The sequence below is a fragment of the Mesoplodon mirus genome (assembly GCF_964341445.2).
Source record: "Mesoplodon mirus genome assembly, chromosome: 1".
NCBI classification, from domain to species: Eukaryota; Metazoa; Chordata; class Mammalia; order Artiodactyla; family Ziphiidae; genus Mesoplodon; species Mesoplodon mirus.
Window position 1 is genome coordinate 12,475,013 of NC_138976.1, and position 22,392 is coordinate 12,497,404.

The following is a 22,392-nucleotide window of genomic DNA, read 5'->3' on the forward strand; positions in this document are numbered from 1 at the left end:
GCCGCTGGGCCTGTGCGTCCGGAGCCTGTGCTCCACAATGGGAGAGGCCACAACAGTGAGAGGCCCGCGTACCGCAAAAAAAAAAAAAAAAACATAGCAGGCAATTTGGAAAAAGAACTTTATTAACTTCATGAAAAACAGCTGCCGTGAGTCAAGATCTGGACAAAGACAGAGCTCTGGTGGCTTCCAGTCAATGGCCTGGAAAAAGCCACCTGTTCTCTCTATAGCCTCAGACCAGGGTCTCAGTTGGGGTCCCAAGAAGAACACCCCACCTCCTTGCCTCCTCTGTGCAGGCACAGATTCAGGCAATGCATTCTCATTAGACATTAGAGTCCCCTGCTCTGTGGATGTCTCACTGAACAGGAAAATGAATCATCCATGCTCCAGACATTCAGGACAGGACAGACCTAGCACACCAGCTACTGTTCTGGATCAGCAACCAGGAACACCACATTCTGAATAACCAATCAGAAAGCCAGCACTCTGGAGGACCACCCAGAATTCTAGAATGCAAAATAAGAACCCCTGAACTGTCTAGATGATTCCATCAGGAGTCCCATATTTTAGAATGCCTGTATTCTGGATCAACCAGAAATCTGACATTCTAGGTGATCAACCAGGACACCAGTGTTCTGGCATTCCGAAGGAGAACCACTCCTAACATTCTAGATGGTTCACCAGGAATTCAGCATTCTAGATCGACAAACAAGACCACAGTAGTCCAGAGGGTGGTGAGAGACCCAGAGTTCTAAATGTCCACCCTGATGCTCTCAACACCAAATCAGAAACCCAACATTGAAGACTATCAACCCTGGCCTCACCACTCTGGAATGATGAGCAGTAAGGTCTACCCTCCAGAATGCTGCTGCCCTGTCCTCTCAGAGCTCTGTGGATGGCCGCCCCACGCCAGGCCCGTCCTCCTGGCGGGGGTCCGGCACGTGGAAGGAGACGTAGGGACAAGTCTTGGTGTTGAGGCAAACCAGCTTCCTCAGCGTGGCCGTCTTGACAAGGTTGAAACCCATCTCACCGCCAAATGTGCTCGACTTCCAGTACTCCGGAGAACAGATAGGATTCCCTAAGAGGCCCTTAAGGGAAAAAGGAGCCCCAATTTCTATCATACTCTCCCCAAAGATGGAGTTTGGAGGACACTTCTCAAGAAGCAGCCCTGGGTAGAACTCCAAGGCATCGATGTCTCCATACAGCTCCTCCAACTCAGCTGCCATCTCCTTCTCTCCTACAAGGGGGAGAAGCCAAAGTCAGAATCATGATGCCATCCATTACGGTTCATCTGGGGAGGGAATCTTCTAGGTCCACCTTTTTCTGGGGGAGGAGAATGGACTTCAGAAGAGCACCTTGAGCAAATGAGCACATGCCCTAAAATCTGGCCCGGCTGACTGACCCTGCTCCAGGGCTGCATCTAGGGAAGGAATTTGCTACTGCAGATGGAGTCAAGGGCCTGGATCTGCCACCAAACAGCGTGTGACCTTGAGCAACTCACCCCACTTCTCTGTGCCCTAATTACCTGATCATTACAACAGGCAGAAGCTACCCATCTTGTTTCCTTCACAGGCAGGTTTCAAGGCCTTATCCTGGTCCAAGACCCTGCATTCTACCGGAGCTCAGAGATGCAATGTCACTTGTCCAAGATCACATAGAGACTTAGCAACAATGTTCTTTCTGTCTCTCTGGACTGTCATGGGAGACAGACATGGAGTGTCCCTACCTGTCTTCTCAAGTCCACCCTCCACAGGGTACCAGTACACAGTCAGGGGTCATGTCACACCCTGGTCAAAACCTTTCAGTGGCACCCCCATTGTCTGGGACAGGGGTCCCCAAACTTAGCTGCCCAACAACTAGGTATCTTGAACAACAACAAATTATATATATATATATATATATATATATATATATATATGACATACAGACATATATGTTACATATATTTATTATATATATATTACACAATTTGTGTTTTATATATATATATACACTTACATATACATACATATGTATATACATACACATACATATATGTATGGAGAGATATATATATACACACATACAGATTCTTGGGTACCACCTAGGTCTACTGAATCAGAATCTCTGGAAGAGACATCTCAGATTTGGTATTTTTAATTAGTTTTCTAAGTGATTCTCAGGTAGCTGGCCCATAAATGGGACTTAGGAACCACTAGACAGAATAAAACCCAAAATCTTAGCGTAGAATCCAAGATTCCACACAATCTGAGCCAGCCTCCTGTCCCTAACCTCCACCCAGCCACACCTAGGACTGTTCCCCTGAATAGGCTCACTTTCTTTTTTTTCTTTTTTCTTTTTGGCTCATTCTTTTTAACCCCTGTGCCTTTGTACTTTCTGTTCCTCCACCTAGAATGTTCTTCCCTCTATCCTTCACCTGGAAAATCCTTTTATTTCTTTTTTGGCTGTGCCATGTCTGTGCCCCCTGCAGTGGAAGTGCAGAGTCTTAAACACTGGACTGCCAGGGAAGTCCTGGAAAATCCCTTTCTATCCTTCAAACCCAGCTGAGAAGCCACCTTCCCTCCCCAAGCAGAGTCATCTGCCATCCCTCACCACCCCTGGCACTGTGCTCCCACACCCCTCAAATCCTACAGTCACAGTGCTGGCCATACGGATCACCCCGTTCTGTTTCCTCAATGTCTCCTTCACTTCAGCTCAAGCCCCTCAAGGGCAGGAGCCATGGCCGGGAAACAGCTGCTCACCTGTGAGCTCCTGGAAAGAGGTGTAGGGCTTCATGCCAAATCTCTTGCGGTACTCATTGAAGGGCTGCAGCCGTAGCTCTCTCGATTCCTTGATGACTTCCACAGCCACGTAGAGCACATGGTGGTCTGTGTTCCTACCCCCGCCGATCTGCCAAGAGATAAATACAGCTGTGCTCTGAGAGCCAGGCCACATTGTCCTGGAGAAGAAATTCAGGTCAGGAGTCCTTTCTGAGCAGAAAGGATGGCTCAGCCTAGCAGCCACCAAGCTGGGAACCTGGCCCTAGGTCTGCACTGCCATGCTTTCTCAGGGACCCCCTCTGAGGCTCAGCTTCCTCATCTTTAGAGTGTGGAGTGGGCCAGGAGGACTTCTCTAGTCACTCACCAGACACACTGTTCCCCAGCCCTTTGAATTTAGGTGAGAACGCACAACATTCTGTTAAGGAAGGTTCTGGAACTATGAGGTTCAGCAACTAGGACTCTGCAGAGGAGATGGCCAGCACGGCCACAGTCCAGAGCTCAAGCAGAGGGGACTGGCATTTCAGATCTGGAAATAAAAGGCAGAAAGTTTTCCGAGCTTTCAAATGATGGAAACAGACGGATGGACAAATGTTAGTTTGAGGGGCCAAAACTTTATGGCTTTCCTAGGATATTTTTTAAACTCTACCTGGCAGAACTGACATGTGTCTGTCACTCTCCAAATCAGTTTTTATCATAGAACAAAGATGTTTAATCTTTTAATGGATTCTGCTAAGGAACCTATTTCTATTGCTTTCCATTCTCTATATCACAGAATTGAGATTAAATAAAATTTACTGAGCATCTAGTATAAAAAGTGAACCCTAGGGACTTCCCTGGTGGTGCAGTGGTTAAGAATCCGCCTGCCAATGCAGGGAACATGGGTTCGAGCCCTGGTCCGGGAAGATCCCACATGCCACGGAGCAGCTAAACCCTTGCGCCACAACTACTGAGCCTGCGCTTTAGAGCCCGCAAGCCACAACTACTGAGCCCACATGCCACAGTTACTGAAGCCCATGTGCCTAGAGCCCGTGCTACACAACAAGAGAAGCCACCGCAAAAGGAAGCCCGCGCACCGCAACGAAGAGTAGCCCCCACTCGTCTCAACTAGATAAAGCCCGCGCACAGCAACAAAGACCCAACACAGCCAAAAATAAGTAAATAAACAAATTAAAAAAAAAAAGTGAACCCCTAGTAACCAGCCACCACTAGAAAAGAGAAACTGAGCTAGAAGGTAGGAATACAGCGTATCAAGTCACTCCATTCAGACCAGATAAAGCTACACACAGGGACATGTGATTACATCTGTTTCTCCTTCTTTCTGCCAAGCCTCCTGGGAGAGGAATTGTCATGAGCTAGCAGGGAGGGAACTAAAATCTTGCCATGAAAAGTGTAATATATAAACACATTTAGTTTAACTAAACTTGTAGTTTTACTTCAAGACCAAGGGGGTGGCGTAATATATCCTGTGAAAGGAGGGAAATAGGGTTCAAAGCCCAAGTAACCTGGTGAGATGAAGGCTCCAGAGGGAATTCCCTGGTAGCCCAGTGGTTAGGACTCTGAGCCTTCACTGCCAAGGGCCCGGGTTCAATCCCTGGTCGGGGAACTAAGATCTCACAAGCCACACAGCACAGCCAAAAAAAAAAAAGAAGGCTCCAGAAAAAAAAAAATCTGATTCATAACTGTTAAGGAGCATAGGTCTACTACTGTATAGCACAGGGAACTCTGCTCAATATTATGTAACAACCTGAATGCGAAAAGCATTTGAAAGAATAGATACATGTATATGTATAACTGAATCACTGTGCTGTACACCTGAAGCTCTCGCAACATTGTTAATCAACTATACTCCAATATAAAATAAAAGGTTTAAAAAGGTATTCTTTTTTTTTTTTTTTGCGGTACGCGGGCCTCTCACTGTTGTGGCCTCTCCCGTTGCGGAGCACAGGCTCCAAATGCGCAGGCCCAGCAGCCATGGCTCACGGGCCCAGCCGCTCTACGGCATGTGGGATCTTCCCGGACCGGGGCACGAACCCGTGTCCCCTGCATCGTCAGGCGGACTCTCAACCACTGCACCACCAGGGAAGCCCTAAAAAGATATTCTTAATGCAAAAGAATTGTCAAAAAAAAAAAAAAAAGGAGCATACATCTAAAGAAAGATCTATTGCTCAGGGTGAATTGATAATGATAATGCTAAAGAAAGAGTTCTGTTTGGTAGAACAAGGACAATTGGGTGAGAAAGAGGAAAAGCATAGTTGGGTGAAGCTATACACCCTGGGGCAAAGCCAGAGGAGGCTGGTGCCAATCTCAGCTGAACCATTTACAAGCTGTGGGGCCACTGTGGATTGACTTGCCTGCATCCGTGTTGGAGTCCTAACCCCCAGCACCTGTGAATGTGACCTTATTTGCAAATAAATGTAATCAAGGTCATACTCCACTAAGGTGGCCCCAGATTCAATGACTGGCGTCCTGATAAAAAGAGGAAACAGAGACACAGGGAGAGCACCATGTTGGAGTGATGCTTCTACAAGCTAAGGAACCCCAAGGATTGTCAGCCATCACCAGAAGCTGAGAGAAAGGGAAGGAACAGATTCTCCCCTGGAGCCTTCAGCAAGAGTACGGCCCTGCCGACACCTTGATTTTGGACTTCTAGCCTCCAGAACTGTGCAACAATACATTTCTGATTGGTGTTAATACCATCTGGGGGAGTTAACCACAAGGGCTTTCTAGAGAAATGTTTGAGGATTGATCTTTTTCATGGCCTAGATGTTAGTAATGTGTAGTAAATGTTTAATGGATGCTTGGATGGATCAATGAATAAATGAATAAAAGGTGATAATTCTCATATGTAAGGTGGGAATATTTCTTTCCTTTTCTGGATGTTTCTTTGTCTATGGAGGAAACCCCAGTAGCCTAACACTCTTAGCATCTTTTTCCAACCTCTCCCCCTCACTCCTTATTAGAAGAAAAGGAGTAACTTAGCATTATTGGCGAGTTTGAGCACAGTAACTAGGCATGTGTTGTTCAAGCTGTCCTCTCTACAGTTCTTGAATTCACTTGACACCAGGGAGTATGTTTTCTCTCATACTCCTTGTTCTGAGGGGACAGGGGGATGTTGGGAGAGACTTTCCTTGTTTCCATGCTTCCATGTCTTGGTAGCCAAGTTTGTCTATGTGGGGGTTTATTATTAAAAAGCCTGTTTTAGGTTTTCTAGAATCAGTTTTATCAGTAATAAAGGTGATATTTTGTTTTGTTTTGTTTTGTTTTGTTTTTCGGTATGTGGGCCTCTCACTGTTGTGGCCTCTCCCGTTGCAGAACACAGGCTCTGGACGCGCAGGCCCAGCAGCCATGGCTCACAGGCCCAGTCGCTCTGCGGCATGTGGGATCTTCCCGGACCGGGGCACGAACCCGTGTCCCCTGCATCGGCAGGCGGACTCTCAACCACTGCACCACCAGGGAAGCCCCTAAAGGTGATATTTTGAACTTCCAAAAAAAATAAAAAAGAAAAAGAATAAATGTCTGCTGCTTAAAGCCCCCTGGTTTGTGTTCCTTTTGCAGCCCTAGGAAACAAATACAGGGACTGTAGGCAAATTACTTATGCTAAGCCTCTGTTTCTTCATATGCAACAATGAGGAAGGTAGAAGCATCAGTCTGATATGCTTGTGGTGAAATCATCGAGATAAAGAATACAAAGTGGTTATCACAGCGTTGGTCAAACGGTAACCCCCCGAGATGGAACCATGGGTGGGGATTATCAGGGGAGGCCCTGTTTTATCACTTCTCACATTCTCTTTGATATCCTGAGAATCCACACACTTCTGTGACCCTTCTGCCTGGTACCAGGAAATATCAGGGCTTTTCACACATGTCACCAGGGACATTGCTTGAAAATTCTTTGGAAACCATGAAGCCCCGCACACGAGTTATTGCCTCTGTTCATGTCTGTGTCCCCACAAAGAACAGAGGCCGTAAACCAGCCAGCAGCTGCCCATTGGCGGCAGCATACGCTAATTGCAGTCAAATTACCAGGGGGAAACCTAAATCCATATGGTGCCACAACTTCATGGTAGGGCTGAGGGTTAAGTATGAGAGAGAAGCAGGGGCTGAGGGGAGCTAGGGAAGGAGATGGAGCTTCCAAACACGGGGAAGGGAAGATTTAGGAGGAAATTAGTTAGAAGTCCCAGAGGGAAAGGCTGTATCATTTTGCTAGGGCTGCCATACCAAAGTGCCTAGGTGGCTTAAACAGCAGAAATTTATTTCCTCACAGTTCTGAAGGCTAGAAGTCCAAGATCAAGGTGTGGGCAGGGTTGGTTTCATTCTGAGGCCTCTCTCCTTGGCTTAGAGATGGCCATCTTTCCCTATGTTTTCCCTCTATGCACATCTATATCCTAATCTCCTCTCCTTATAAGGACGCCAGTCATCGTAGGGCTCACCCAATGACCCCATTTACCTTAATTAACTCTTTAAAGACCCTAGCTCGAAATACAGTCACATTCTGAGGTATTGGAGGTTAGGACTTCAACATGGGGATTTGGGGCAGGGGGCAATTCAGCCCATAACAGAGGCCTCTAATGTAATAAAGACCTACTATGTGCAGGCACTTTTGCATATATTGCCATACCCTGAATGTCTTCCTGGTCCTCAAATTGCCATGCCCTCTGACCTCTGGGCCTTTGCCATGCTGTCCCCTCCATCTGGAACACAGAGACCCCGGGCCACGAACGCTACCTCTTGCCCTGGGAGACCCCTATCCATTGTTTGGACCTCTGCTCAAACATCACTTCCTTATCCACAATCCCCAACTCTGGGCCAGAAGCCCCTCTCTGAGTTCCCAGAGCATGGTGGGCTTTCTATATTGTGGTTCTTAACATGCTTTTATAATTCTGAAAACATCAGAAAAGCCCTTGGTACAGTGCCTAACATGTAGTAAGTGCTCAAACGATGTTAGCTGTCACATGACTGGCGTTCCTTTCTAGGGTGTACGCACCAAAAATAGAAGGACCCAAGAACCACATTGACCTGGTTCACCACTGTATCCCCAGCACCTGGAGTAACGCCTGGTATCGTTGAATGAATGAAAGAACGACAGAATGAATGAAGGAACGATCACGACCTCTCTGTAGGGGTGACACTCTCCCCCTTTCACAGAAAACTGGGGTTTGGATCCCAGAGCCCAGCGGCCCTCCCCAGCGCTCCTCCAAGGCTCACCTGGCCCGCGGGCTGGCGAGAGAAGGCGTCCACCAGGGCCTCGACCCCGTAGTCCACCAGCATGGAGGTGTTGAACAGGAACTGCTCATAGCTGTAGTTCTGGGGGCCCACCCGGAAGGAGTCGGGCATGAGCGGGTGCCAGTGGTAGAGCTGGTTGAACTCCATGGCAATCCGGTTACGGTACTGGAACTGGGTGCCTAACAGCAGCTCCGGGTCAAACTTGAGCTTCAGGAAGTAGCCACTCAGCTGCTGCACGTACTCCTCGATCACGATCTTGATGGTCTCCCCTGGGACGAAGGATGGGGAATGGGGTCAACAGAGCACAGGGACTTAGCCATCAGGCTTGGGAAGTGGGCCAGTTCATGCAAAGGGCTTGGTTTGGCCTCTTTATTTATCATTGTAATGGTTGTTTGATTTTATTTGGCCACTTTCACTTTGCCTTTTTGTCACGGGGCGTGAAAATGGAACTTTCTGTCTCAGGCTGCACTGATGTCCCAAGACAGGAGCCATCTGCTAGTCCCATGTTCCCTGGGGAGGTCACAGGCCGGGCTGAGCAGGACACGCAAAGGAAGTATCTGAGGATGGGTTTTGTGACCCTCTGGTGGCCACCTTCCCACAGCCCATTAAAAGAGGCTGGAGGGCTTCCCTGGTGGCACAGTGGTTGAGAGTCCGCCTGCCGATGCAGGGGGACACGGGTTCGTGCCCCGGTCTGGGAGGATCCCACATGCTGCGGAGCGGTTAGGCCCGTGAACCACGGCCCCTGAGCCTGTGCGTCTGGAGCCTGTGCTCCGCAACGGGAGAGGCCATAACAGTGAGAGGCCCACATACCACAAAAAAAAAAAAAAAAAAAAAAAAAAGAGGCTGGAGACACCACAAAAGATGGGCACGTAGAGATTAACTCAGTGACGGAATCTCGGTGTGCCTAAGATGATGGGGGTGAGGGGAGCTCCCAAGAGACCATTCGAAGAGCTGCAGCAGCAAACAAGGGACACTGGAGACATAAGTGAATCTTGTGCCAAACATAATCCTCCTATCTTCCTATGGGTCAAATTCCTCTGCCCCCTCAGGAACAAGCTGCAGAGCAAAGAGCCAGGGAAGACACAAAAGGAACATTCCATAACACAATGAAAACTGGTCAGCTAGATATTAGAAGAAACTGATATTTTGGCCAACTAACCACTAGACAAATTGACTTGTAGCAAATTGATCTGGAGCCACTGGAACTGCAATCAGCAGACCTGGGTTTAAATCTTGGCTTCACCGTTTCTAGCCACCCGAGCTGGGGCTGTGCTACTTAATCTCTCTGAAGCTCACTCTTCTTATCTGTAAAATGTGTACTAGAATCATACCAGTATAACAATATTCACAGGGTCGCTGAGAGGAGTAGACAATGAATGCATCTGAACTGCTTGGTACAGGGCCTGGCATAACACGGAGGGTCCGTACGTGTAGAAGTGGGAACACTACGTGGAGGTGTGAGAAGAGAATCCCCTCCCCATACGCACACAAGAGTAGACGAAGGCTCACACCCCCTCCCCACTCAGGAAAGCACTCCCCTCAGGATGTGGTGGAAGCAGCATAAACTCTGGTGGCAGCCAGACCTGGTTCAAGTCTCTCTGCACTGAATGGCCTTGGAGAATTCACTTGCCCTCTCTGCCTCTTAATTTTCACAACAAAGGGTAATCCTTTCTGGGCCATAAGGCTGTCGGGGAGGGTTGAATGCGCTGGAGGTGCAGGGCCCTAGGAGTCCCACCTCTGGCCACAGCTTCATCACCAGTCAGTATGCTGGGCAGCCTGCAGACACAGACTTGCCCTCTCTGATCAAGGTCTCTATAATACTGGGACTTCTCCATTGTAAAGCAATTATACTCCAATAAAGATGTTAAAACAAAAATACTGGGACTTCTGAACCAGCCCCTTCTCGGTCTTTAGGCCGTTCCTAACCCCAGTGCATGGCTCTTCCGGGCACCAGTGAATCAGGCACTATAATTGGGAACAGTCACGCCCAGTGAGGCTCAGAGGCGGGGGCAGAGGCTCACTGGTGACACAGAGCGAATACGGTCTGGACAGGGGTGTCGGGGGCCAAGCTCCCAGGCCAAAAACCATCTGACATTTTAGGCTGCAGGCTCACCCCTGTAGGGGACACAAAAATATCTTGTCCCTGAGGCACCCAGAAGCTACCAATCTCCAGGAAGGCAGATGCATGCAGGGCAGGAAACATAAGGATTCCCGAAGCCCAGGCAAGCTGGGGTATTTGCTGAGGATGTCCCTGAGTGCTCCTGGGATGATGGGGAAACTGAGATTTGGGGTGGCTAATCAGATTTGCTGCTAGTCACCCAGCTAATAATCAGTTACCGCAGCCCTCCATTTTCTGAAGGCCTACTATGTGCTAAGTACCTTCCCATTCATCATCTCAACAAATCCTTACAACCATCATTATTCCCAATGTATAGATTTGGAAAGTGAGGCTCACACAGGGAAAGGACCCTGTTCAGAATTCTAATCTCTCTGTCCCCAAACCCTCCACTCCGCTTCTCAGGACAGAGGGCGTGACCTTCCAGGACAAGGCTGGCTTGGAGTCCTCACCGATGAGGATGAGGCGGGCCGTCTGGAAGAGCTGCTCATCGCCCCAGGTGGGGTGCTCAGCCTTCAGCAGGTCACACACTCGGTTGTGCTCACGCAACCAGAGTGTGGCGTAGAGCATGAGGCCAGGAAGCAGCCCGAACACCTCCTGGCCCACTGCCATCTGGCTCTGGGGTGGGACGCCCCGGGGGTAGTGCATCAGCACGGGCGCCTCTTCCACCGATGGCGGGTACATCTCTCCGTCCAGCACCTGCAGGATGGGGCCACCTGGTAACCTGGGGAGGGGCCGGGTGCCTGCACCTGCGCAGCTGACAGCCTTCCGCTCCTACTGACAGCTGCCTGTAACACGCAGTGTGGCCGCCCGGCCTCCCTGACCAAGGCCTGTGGATTCTACCTCCTAAAGTGAGTCCCTTTCTCTCTCCCCTCTGCTACCACCCTCTTCCAACCCACCCTCACCTTCCACCCTGACTCCCCTCGTAAGGGGCTCCATCCCCCCAGACAGTCCGTTCTCGGCTCTGCAGCCAGAGCAATCCTTTAAAACACCTAAAATCGAGCATCACACCCTGGCTTAAAACACTTCCAAGTCCTCTCTCTGCTCTTGGCAGAAATCAGAAATCCTTAACGCGACGCTCGCTCATCGGGAATCACTCAGGTGTCCAGCAGCATCTCCCTCATTTTACTCCCTTGAGTTCACTCAAGCTGACTTCCCCTCTCCAGCCTTGATGCCTGATAACCTGGCCTGTCCTGTGCCCTTCTTGGCCTCCCTAACTCCTCATCATCATTCATGCAACTCTTGGTTTCTTCGTACTTCCTAAGGAAGCCTTCCCCATCCTCTGCACACTCTCGTGGCTTCTCCCTGGTGGTAGCTATCACAAGTGTAATTAATTATATGGCAGTGTCATCATTCACTCAATAAATATCCACCGAGGACCTACCATATGCCAAATACTGTTCTGAGCCCAAAAGATTCAGCAATGAACTTTCTGTCTTGGTTTTCGTTTGTTTAGATTTGCATGGTCCAGTATGGTAGCCACTAGCTACATGCAGCTACTGAGCTCTAGAAACGTGGTAGGTGCGAATGAGGAACTGGATTTTTAATTTTATTTTCTTTAGATTTAAATTTTAAAACAGATACCTCAGCTATTGGGAAGTCTTTATGCTTAGAACAACTTGGACATGTGAATCTACTTTCTCAACTGTAAATTTTATGAAATCTAAATGCAGATCAGAATCTCCAACGAAAATCTGGCACCCAAATTGAGATGTGCTATACGTGTAAGATACAGGTCAGATTTTGAAGATTTAGCACAAATAGTGAGATATTTTATCGACAATTTTTGTGTTGATTACATGTTGAAATGATAAGATTCTGGATATATTTGGTTAAATTAAAAATATATTATCAAAATCAATTTTGCCTGCAGCATTTTACCTTTTTTAATGTGGCCATTAGAAAAATTCAGATAACTTAGATGTGGCTCACAGCAATGAAATAGGGCAAATGATACCTACTTTATGCAGTGGATTTGATAAGTGCATGAGATAATTACCTGTGTGACTCTAACACCACTGAACAGTGCGAGTTCAGATGAAAAGTCCTCATGGAACGAGCACCCTACTGTTTGTGTCTGTGGTCCCTGAGGAGCTTGAGGGTAGGGCCCATAACTATCACGGCCACTGCTCCCCTGTGCCAGGCGCATCATAGTGTCCAATTAATATTGTAGAATAATTAAATGAATAAATGCAGGCTGGAAATGTTCATCTCCTGTGGAGCCCCCAAATCCACCTCCCAGGAGAACATGAGAGGCTACGTCTGCTCCTTGTCTGCTTCTCTTGCCTGGCACCCTCTCCCAGGGTTTGCTGTCTCTCCTCCGACCACACACCTCCAGCTTCTGCAGCTCGCCATCTCAGGACACCCTGGAGGCCCCCACCAACAGCTTCTGCCAGGGAAGACCGTGGAAGGTTCTTCCCAATGCCCCATCCCACGACCCAGTGCTACCTGGTACTTGAGTTTCCCATCCTTAAAGAGCCGCAGGTGATACTGACGTTTCAGATTGTCTCCATAAATGTGGCCAAGGTCGACCTGAAGACAGAGAGAGGGTCCACTCAGACCTCTGGGTCCTGCCCCACCTGTAACAACCTCCATGTGCCAAGTGCTGCCCAGAGAAGTCCCGAGCCCCTCCCAGGTACTCACCCCATGGCCCAAAGCCTTGGTGAAGCCAGGACCCAGCTTGCCAGAAGTTTTGAAGAACTGATGTGTGAAGTGTTGTGCAAAGAAGGCAAACATGAGGTTGCTGCCTTGGGGGTCAGGGATGAACTTCTTCCTGAGCAGGAAGCGACGGCTCAGGAGCTCGGCATCTGGCAACTCCTTCTTCCCTGGTTGGGGAGGTGGGAAAAGAGCAGTAGCTGCTTCCTCTCTAGATCTTCCTGCCTCAGGGCCTTCCAGGCTCGCCAGACCGAACTGGTCCACGCAGGAAGCCCAGAGTGGCCTCTGCAGGACCACCTCCCTCCCACCTGATGGCCCCTTGCACCTTCTCTACCAAAAGACTCTGGAAGTATTTATGGGTGAAATGGCATGATATCTGGAATCTGTTTTTTAAAACTCCATAAAAAGTAAGGTGAAAGGGGATAGATGAAATAACCTTGGCAAACTGTGGACAAATCTTGAAACCCAGAGATGGATACATAGGACTTCATTATACTTTTCTCTCAACTTTTGTGTATGTTCGTTACTTTGTACAAGTTAACCCTCCTCCCCCTAAAAAAGAAACAAAAAACAAACAAATGGAAGAACTTGGACTCCCCAGCCGTGGAGCAAGGTAGCCTGTCTCGGAAATGGGTTACGCCATTTACTAACTGTGTGAACATGGAGAAGTCATTCCATCTTTCTGACCCTCAATTTCTTCTTCTATAATATAGGGCAAATGATATCTATTTTATGCAGTGGATTTGAGGAGTGCCAATGTCACTGGCAGAAAACTGGTGAGATGGAATCTTTTAAACCAAGGGTCAGCAAACTTTTTCTGTACAAGTCCAGATAGTCAATATCTTAGGCTCTGCCAACATGTGGTCTCTGTCGCATCTGCTCAGCTTGGCTGGTGCAGCAGGAAAGCAGCCACAGGTGATACCTAAGGAATGTGACTGTATCGTCCTGTGTGTACTTGAAACTGAATTGATGGCTCTAAACTGAGTAAAACCCCCTGTCTGAGGACAATCAGGAGCGGATAAGGAAGAAGGTCTTGGGAAGAAGACCCCTGCCAGTGAGACCAAGTGGGGGTCTTGAACAACGAAAGAAAAAATTTGACTTTATGTGTAAACTGCGCCGATGAAGCACATAAGACTGTTTACATGAGTAAAGACCCAAACTCAGAGTTAGCACCCAGTAAATAGCTCACTATTCTTTCCTTCCTCCATTTCAACTTTAAAGTCACCCCCATCCCAGCAGGATCCCACCCATTTAGTAGACGAGGTTCAGGCAAAGAGGCACCCTGGAAATATGGAAGCGCTAGTCTGACTCTGCCACTGACCTCAGGCAAGACTCCTCCACAACCTCTCCCTGTCCTCATCCCTGGTTCTGGATATGCATATGTCTTGCCTTGGTCCACCCATCTGTGAAATGGGTCAGTAACTGCTCTTCTGCTTGTTTTTTCCCAAACAGAAGAACTAAGCATCTCCTGTGACACACCCCCAGGCCCAGCCCCCTCATCCCATCGCCATTACCTTTGGTCCCCATGGGCGTGGGACAGTCTCGGGGCACAGAGGGCAGAACACGCGTGTAGTAGCTCACATTGGAGAAGGACTCCCAGCTGATGTAGTCATGTGCTACATTGTAGGTGGGGGGGCTGGGGATGAGGTTGGAACGCACTGCAGAGGGCGAAAATAATAGTGACAAGGGGTTCCTGCCCCCAGTTACACACCCCCTTCCCCGCCTCTTCTTGGGTTGTTCTATTTTTGGTCCCCCCATGCAGCCAAAATCTTACTTCCCCGACCAGGGATTGAACCCGCGCCTCGGCAGTGAAAGCACGGAGTTCTACCCACTGGACGGCCAGGGAATTCCCTGGGCTGTTCTTTTTTTATTTGGCACCCTAGAACCCCCCCCCCCGCCCCCAACCCCTGCCCTTATCAGATGCCAAGAATTCCAGGAAGTGGCAGGATTTCTTGCTCCCCTAGATTAGGAGGGTCCTGCCCCCACCCACCTGTGAGTACCAGACGCATGAGCATGTCCCGGATGTAGGTGGCATTGATAAACTCCCAGAACCAGCGGCCATGCGTCAGCAGGAAGTGGAGGAAAGAGGGGCTGGGCCGCAAAGTAGTCCGGAGCCAGGTCCATAGCTCAGCTGTGAGGGCAGGGGGAGCCATTCAGTCAGGCCCTCCTGGCAGGACCAGAAGCAGCCAGAGTGGAAGATGGGAACGGGGGATGAGGGCCAGGACGGAACAGCGTAGAACCTCTGGGGCAGGGGTAAGGATGGAACCTTGGGAGTGATGACACATGACAGAGCCAGAACCAGACGTGAGGACAGGAGACAGGACCAGGGACTGAGGTCAGTAAGGCCGGAGCTGGGCAGTGAAAACTCACTACAGAGCCCAGAAGCAGGGAGTGGGGTGTGCCAGGAGTGAGGGCTTGTGCTGGAGCCAGGTCAGGGGCAGTGTCAGAGGTCAAAGGCAGGCAAGAAAAGAGAACAGGGTCACGGCCGGAGGTGAGGGTAGGAAGTGGGGGTCTTGGAGGACGAGCCCAGGGGAGAAGGATTGGGGCTGGAGGCCCAGCTCACGGATGGTGCAGTTGGGGCCGGAATAGCCCGTGCGGGTGCAGTCACACTGGTAGCGGTCAAGGCCGAAGCGGACACAGATACCCTGGTGCTGGCATGGATAGTAACAACAGGGGTTCACTGTGGGGAGAAACAGAGATCAGAGACCACTCCAGGGCGACCTCTCACTGGGGCCAGAGGCGTGGAGCCCAGTCACAGCTCTCTCTCCTAACTTACTGGACTCCTGTGTTCCCCAAGGGTCCTCTCTGTCCCCACAGCTATGAACAGAAAGCCCCTGGCCCTTCCATTTCCAGACCTTGCTCTGGGTTTCCAGTCTTCCCCACATCAGGCCACCAGGGGAAGTCCCCCCTCCCTCCCTGCTGCCACCAAAGTGGGGCAGGAGAAGAGTCCAGGCCCCAGGCTGTGACATCAAAGGCTAGGAGACAGCTGACAAGACACTGCAGCCACAGGCTTTTCTAGAGCATTCACTTTCTGCCAAGTCAGAGCTCAGCACCAAGGGCAGAGTTTGTGGGGTTCAGTAAAGGGAAAAGGATAGGGGTTCTCAGACCAACCCCCAACCTCTGGGCACCAGGACCTACCATCCCTTTATTTTTGCAGAAGGGAAGGAAGAGCAGGTATCACAACGCCCAGTTATAGGCAGATGGGGTGACTGAGGCCAAATAAGGCGAAACCCAGATGGGTCACCCAGCAAGTGGCACCAGACCAACTGCCCATCCCTTCACTTCCACCCCACCCCCAGACACTCAGCCGGCAAGTCCAAGGAAAGACGTTTCCCAGAACCCGGAAGACAGAGAATGGGTTTGAGGGGAGTCTCAGCTCCCGTCCTGATAGGCCCAGCCCCGGCTCACATCAGGGTGGAGTATGGGCTCTAGGATCTTGAGGGAGGTCAGGCACCACGAGAACAGGACAGATGTGGCTGGAAAACTCTCTCCAGAGGGTGAGTGGAGCTCTAGCATCACCCCCACCAACCCCCTGGAGAAACGCCCCCCCGGAAGTCCCTCCTTGTGTCTAACCCAGACCTCCCCAACCACAGCTTCAACGATTCTCCAACAGCAAGGTCAGAGACTCCTCGGAGCTCCCTCAGTGCTCGTTCACAGCTCAGCGAGGGACACCGAGGCTCGGGAAGAGGTGGCGACTTGGCCAAGACCAAGGAAGAGAGCCAGGCCTCCTGCAGACCCAGGGCGCCTGGCTCCTGGCAGCAGCTCCTTCCCTGGCCTTCCACAGAAAACACCAGATCCCTCCTGCAAACACACTTCCTTAACTGGGCTCAGAGCCAACGTTACAGGGAACTCTAATTCTTTGTGCATCTGATTATAGGGGGTCAAGAGGATAGCAACAGGCCGGAGGAGGCTGAGAAGCCACCGCAGGCTGACCACCCGCTGTGGTCACAGGGCTCCTCACATCGCAGAATCATGCAAATAGTCTTGCTTAAGCCCTGGCAACTCCCCACAACCTCACAATAGCACCTCTGTGACCCTTGCAGGGTATAAAAAGAAGGAACCCACGGGAAGAAGTCTGAACAAAAAGGCCTTATCAGACCAATGCCGGCGGACCGGCAGGTGGGGCCCAGGGCAGGGGCCTGGCAGGACCCCCCTCCCCTCCTACATCCACAGGCCCAGAAACGCCAGGGAGCTCAGGCTCAGCCATGCAGCGGGCTCAGGGACCTGGGATCTCATCGATCCCTGCTGCTCAGGACACTCTGCTGTTCTGCCCAGGAGCTCCCGTGGGGCCACACTGCCCAGCTCCCGACCCTGGCGCAACAGGCCCTCTGTCACCAACGGGTCGCCCTACCACTCAGCGAGCACAGGAGCTGAGGCGCAGCCCTTCTCTGGGCTGTTTCCCCATCCCTCCCCCAGTAGGGATCCCAAAAGGAACTCGGTTTGCTCTGTGGCAGCCCGTCCCGCGGCCCCAAAGCCGAAAGCTCTGCTTCCTCCTTGACCCAGGCTGCGTCTCCCCCCTAGTAACTTCCCTCCAGAGCTACCTGGCCCTGCCCACTGCGCGTGCACCAGAAAGCCGCCCCCTAAACGTCCACACTCCGCCGCTGTCTCTCGCCCCTGCTCCACGTTCCAGCTCGACCCGTTCTGCTCCGCCACAAGCCTCCAAGGAAAAGGGCTTCCCCTGACTCCCTCCTCCCTCACAGAGGCCGTGCACACAGCTGGGGATCCACCCATGTCCTGGAGAGATCCAGCCGCCCAGGGAATCCAGATGCGGTGGCCAGAGCTTACATGCTTGTGGAATTTAAACTGTAGCGAGGAGACCAGCCAGCCCAAGCTTGGCCAAAGGGACTCCCTGATTTCCCCAGCACCCCCGCAGCTGGCTCTGAAGTCTGGCTTGAGGGCTTCAGCAGGCAGCAGAGCTGTGTCCCCAGACACAGAAGTTCCTGCCCGCATCCCTCTTCCTCTCCAGTCAGGAGAGTCTGTGTGCCAGGCGGGGGCGCGGGCCGGGGTCCCTCCCTCCCAGACCTGCTGCTCAACTTTCCCTCCCTCCTCTTCCGCTATCTTTCCATAAACACCGGCGGCCCCAGGGCAGGGAAAGTTCATCCCAGCAAGGATAGCAGCTGCCGCTGGCGGCCCCAGGATGTCAGGGTGGGCAGAGAGGAGACTAGGTGCTGCTTCCCTCGCTTCCCCGGGGAGGGGAGCCTAACCACAGCTGGATGGTCACGATGGGCCAGGAAGCCAGGGCTCTGGCTGAGCCTCCAGCCTTGCATATCTACCTCGTTTATCTGCTCAGCACTCCCTGGTGGGTGGGTGAGACTCCCCCTACCCCTGCCACAGATGAGGAGACTCTCCTAGGCCCCACTGCTTCAAAGTTGCAGGGCCAAGATGAACTCCCTTCTCTTCCCTGTCCTTCCTCCTCCTGGAGGTGCCCAGGCCTGGATTTGGGGAAGGGATGCAGAGGGAGAGTCACTTTGTTCCACAGGCTGGGGATGACCCAAGGTGAGATAGGTTTGTCACCTTTCCTTCAAGGTGGACCTGAAAATCCAGAATGAATGAAACCAGGACCCCAGAGGGAGCGCCATCCCCTACCGCAACCAGAGCTCTGGGAACTATTCACAAAGGAAGGCCTTCCTTCAGTCTAACTTAAATCCCACATGCTTTCATGTGCCCAGCGGAGGACACCCTGTATAATAAAACATCAAGAAAGAGAACTAGGGAGATGCAGACACAGAGTCTAAAGTGCCTGAGTTCCCACACCCAGTACAGGGCGAGGCACCAGGTAGGTGCTGGGTGAAGATCTAGGGGAGAGTGACTGCTCTTTACTGGCTGTGTGTCCTTGGGCAAGTACCCTGTACCCTCTGGGCCTTATTTTTCAGTGCTTTCCAGGAAGGGGAGGGAACAGACAGGCTCTAAGGAAAAACCTCCCTCTCTGCCTCCCCTTCTATTTCAACTCTGGACGAAGCCAATCTATCTCCAAATATCTGGGTTATTTGCATCAATATGATTCCCTAGCCCCATCAGCAGAGAACCTTGCAGCTTGCTCCCACTGCGTCTTCAAGCCAGCCCAGAGGTGGGGTTGATCAGCAAGCCCACACTGCACACATTCCCACCGATGAGGAACTGTTTAGGACTTCCCAGCTCCAGAACTTTCTGAGAATCCGGCAAGGAAATGTCCCCCAGCCCAGGAGTCAGGGCTCCAGGCACAGTGAGGGAATACCAAGCTGTCAGGACTTGGAAGCACCGGGCAGCAAGCGGGCCCGTTAAAGAAAGAGGCTGCACTGAAATTCCCTAAGAATAATATTTAGAGAAGCTCCAGGAGCTTGGCAGCCAAAGAGAAAAAAAGGGGGGGGGCCCTGACCAGCCAGACCTGGGCCCCAGTCCCTACACCCTACCAGGTCAGCGGCCAGCTGCCAGGCACCACCGCAGCAGGCCCCAATGTCTAGAAGAGGAAGTCCTCTCCCAGCCCACAGACTCCTCTGGTGCTGCAGATAGGAGGCTTCAGGCAGCAGGAAGGTTTGGCCCAGGCGGGGTTCCTGCCCCACGTGCCAGGGTTAGCTGGCCTCAGGCCCCTCTGCCTGGCATGGAGCTCCGGTTGCCAGGTCATGCCCTATCCCTAGCCAAAGAGAGAGCACTAAGCCAAGTCCAGGAACTGGAGGGGATGAACTTGAGCATTAAGGAAGCCCTGGCACGTCCCTGTCCTCCAAGCCGGACTCCACCTCGTCCGTCACAAGAGAGGCAGAAGCAACATTCTCTCCCGCCACCTGCCCCCACGTAAGCTTGCAGCCCTCGTCTCCTGGGGGAATCAGCCTTTGCTGCCGCTCTGGGGACAAAACACAGGCTTTGGCTTTCCGGGGCAGATGCCTCCCCTGAATGTCCAGGCATCTCGGACCTCAGTTCACCCAGAGACTTGGAAACAGGAAGGCAGCCCAAACCTCCTGCCCCAACACACGACGGGTCCTCCGTTCTTTCCTTGACCCGTGCAGCAGCCTCCTTAACGGTTCCCCAGCCTCCAGTCTCACCTCCAAGTCATCCACCCAATCTCACTCTCCTGTTCCCAGTTACCCTGAGGCCCCAGTCCCTCTCCTCATTCTGCATCCAAAGGCCCGTGTCCACCAGCAGCTGCCTCTGTCCTACTGCTCCCTGTGCACCCTTCCACTCCCACAGTTCAGACCTTTAGGCTTCAGCTCATGCCCTTGCTTCTGCCAGGAAGACCCCTTCCAGAGTTTCGTAGTAAAACCTCACAGGATTTCCACCAACTCACCACCTCCTTCGGCGTCCCTGTCAAACGTCACCACCTCCAAGAAGCCTCCACGAAATTCCTCATATGTAAGGGACGAGAGATAACTGCCCCCCACCCCCGAGCCCCACACACCCCTGTGCTTCCCTCAGTCACGGCCCTGACCCCCTTGGATGACAGTCTGTGGGCATGTCTATCTCCTCCACCAGACGGCGAGCTCCTCCCAGCTCTGTCTCCAGGCTGCAGCCAAAGACTGGCATAAAGCAATCCCCTGGGGATGTTTGTGGAGTGAAGAAAACAATTCTGTTTAAACACAATATAAAGATAAGTAGAAAAGGCTAAAAGCAAAATGGCACAGACCGTGGCTCACTAAGTACTGGTGAACAGACACAGGAGGACAGGCAGGGTGAGCCCTGGGTACCCTGGGGGCCTGGATGGGGCTGAATGGGGCTTCAGAGGAAGTGCTGGGCTGATCCAGGGGCCAACAAAAGGGGCCACTGGGTCAGCTTAGTCAGCCTCGGCTCTGCTACTGGGGTGTCAGACAAATGGGCTCACCCTTCTGGGCCTCAGAGTTCCCTTCTGTAGAATGGGACTAACATCTCCCTGGCAGGGCTGTTGTGAACACCAACAACAGAGATGCCCACAGCCTGGTTTTGTAAACTGTAAAGTGCTGGCCACATGGGTCTTCCTCCTCTTCTTCCCACAAACTAGACCTTTGCTCGTGCCCAGCATCCTCCATCCTTTCCTTGACTTCCCCAAATGCCACCCTCTCAAACCCTCTCCTCCAGGAAGCCTGGTCTGATTCCCAGTTCACACAGGTACCCTTTCTCTCTCCTCTGAGCATCACAACAGAAGGCTCAGATCCTCTCCCCACCATCCTCTGTTGACCCCATTTTGCAGATGGGAAATGGAGACACACACACACACACACACACACACACACACACACAAGCAGTAAGCTGGGGGTGGGAGGCGGTCCGAAGGAGGAACTGCAGTCCTTCACCTGGAACCTGGTACATGCATGGTGGAGGGGGAGGAGGGTGGGAATTTTACAGGATCTGACTTTCCCCATCTTCTTTGGGGTGATGAAACCAGGGTCCATTGGCAGGGGGTGAGGAGGGCAGGGAGGACTCTGAGGAAAGACCCTGCAAAATGCCTAGAGTCAGGTAGATCCAGCTTCCAACCCTGAGCCCACCATGCACTGTGTGAGCTTGAGAGGGTTATAGCCCCTACCTGAGCCTCAGTTAACTCAACCGCCCAGTAGGGACCTCACAGGTGAGGATTTAAACCTCAGGGGAAGCAACCCAGCCCCGTAAGTGTATTTCCACCTCCACTCTCTCCGGAATGGCTGGTGTTCCCTGGGTCCTCACCGAGGGAGATCTTCTCCACTGGGGCTGGGAATCCGGAAGGGTACCAGAAAGTTAGAGGCTGGAGAAAGAGAACTCGCCAGCCCGCCTTCCCCTGGAGCCTGCTGCTTTCTCCGAAAGTGGCCCACAGGGGAAACAGAGGGAAACAGCTTGGACCGCTGGGGGCCCAGAACAGGTGAGGGCCTGGAGAGAGGCTGTCCCTTTTCCCAAAGCCGGCCTGACATCCCAGTCTGCCCTTTCCCCCCGAAAAGAACCCAGTGGCGTCCTAGCCAAAGCCACACCCCCCGGGGGTCTGCAGAGAGCCCGCATCCCACCGACAGACTCAGCCCCCTCCCCCCTCCCAGGCACCGCGAGCCGAAAAGGGGAAGCTGGGCCGGCCGGAGGGGAGAGGCGGGTGGGGGCCAGGCCAGGGACGCAGGACCTGGGGCTCTTCGGGGGCAGGAAAGGGGCCGCCTACCCGGCGCGGGTGCCCCGGGGGCCGCTGGCAGGACGGGGGATGGCGGCAGCAGCAGCAGAAGCAGCGGGAACCGGAGCGAGACACTCTGCCCTGCAGAGGGAGAGAGATGGAGGGCTGAGCCCAGCATTCAAGGCTCCACCAGGAGGCAAAGGGGATTCTGGGGCCACCGGGGCCGGACTTACGGCTCATGGTGCAGGGCGGTTGATGGATGCGGGATGCGGACTGCGTGCTCCTTGGGTGCGTCTCTAACTGTGCCCCGGAGCTCTGGCCCGGCTGGCCCGCCCCTCCCCACCCATTCCCTGGCTCCACCTCTCTAGCCAGCTGTCACCTCGGCCGCCGCCCACTTACTTCCTCTGCTCCCACTCCAGCCAAGACACTTTATTAATTATTCTATGATGGACACTAAGGTGTTTTTTCACCCGAGATCCGTGAGAAACTTGAGCCTTTAAAACCCAGTAGCACCAGAAGTGTGTCCATTTGGTTGATAAGAAACTGAGGCCCGGAGATGATGTGCCATGCCGAGGGCCCCCAGGGCTTCAGGGCAGAACGGCTGGTATCTCAGCCTAGAAACGTCCGCTCAGAAC

The 22,392-nt window shown here is 52.2% G+C and overlaps 1 protein-coding gene across 2 annotated transcripts; it reads right to left on the reverse strand.

Moving 5' to 3' along the window:
* Nucleotides 1-100: 100 nt before the first annotated feature.
* PTGS1 (prostaglandin-endoperoxide synthase 1) lies at nucleotides 101-22,113 on the reverse strand. Of its 2 annotated transcripts, XM_082628850.1 has the most exons (11): nucleotides 21,991-22,090; nucleotides 21,809-21,898; nucleotides 15,314-15,430; nucleotides 14,741-14,881; nucleotides 14,265-14,408; nucleotides 12,739-12,920; nucleotides 12,544-12,627; nucleotides 10,548-10,794; nucleotides 7,962-8,248; nucleotides 2,739-2,886; nucleotides 101-1,234 (listed from the first exon to the last, which is right to left on the reverse strand). In XM_082628850.1, the coding sequence occupies exons 1-11, from the start codon at nucleotides 21,995-21,997 to the stop codon at nucleotides 879-881; spliced, it is 1,803 nt and encodes a 600-aa protein (XP_082484976.1). In that variant the 5' UTR covers nucleotides 21,998-22,090; the 3' UTR covers nucleotides 101-878. The 2 variants fall into 2 exon arrangements, with proteins under 2 accessions (XP_082484976.1, XP_082484975.1); XM_082628849.1 differs by lacking the exon at nucleotides 14,741-14,881 and having other exon boundaries at nucleotides 21,991-22,113.
* Nucleotides 22,114-22,392: the final 279 nt, after the last annotated feature.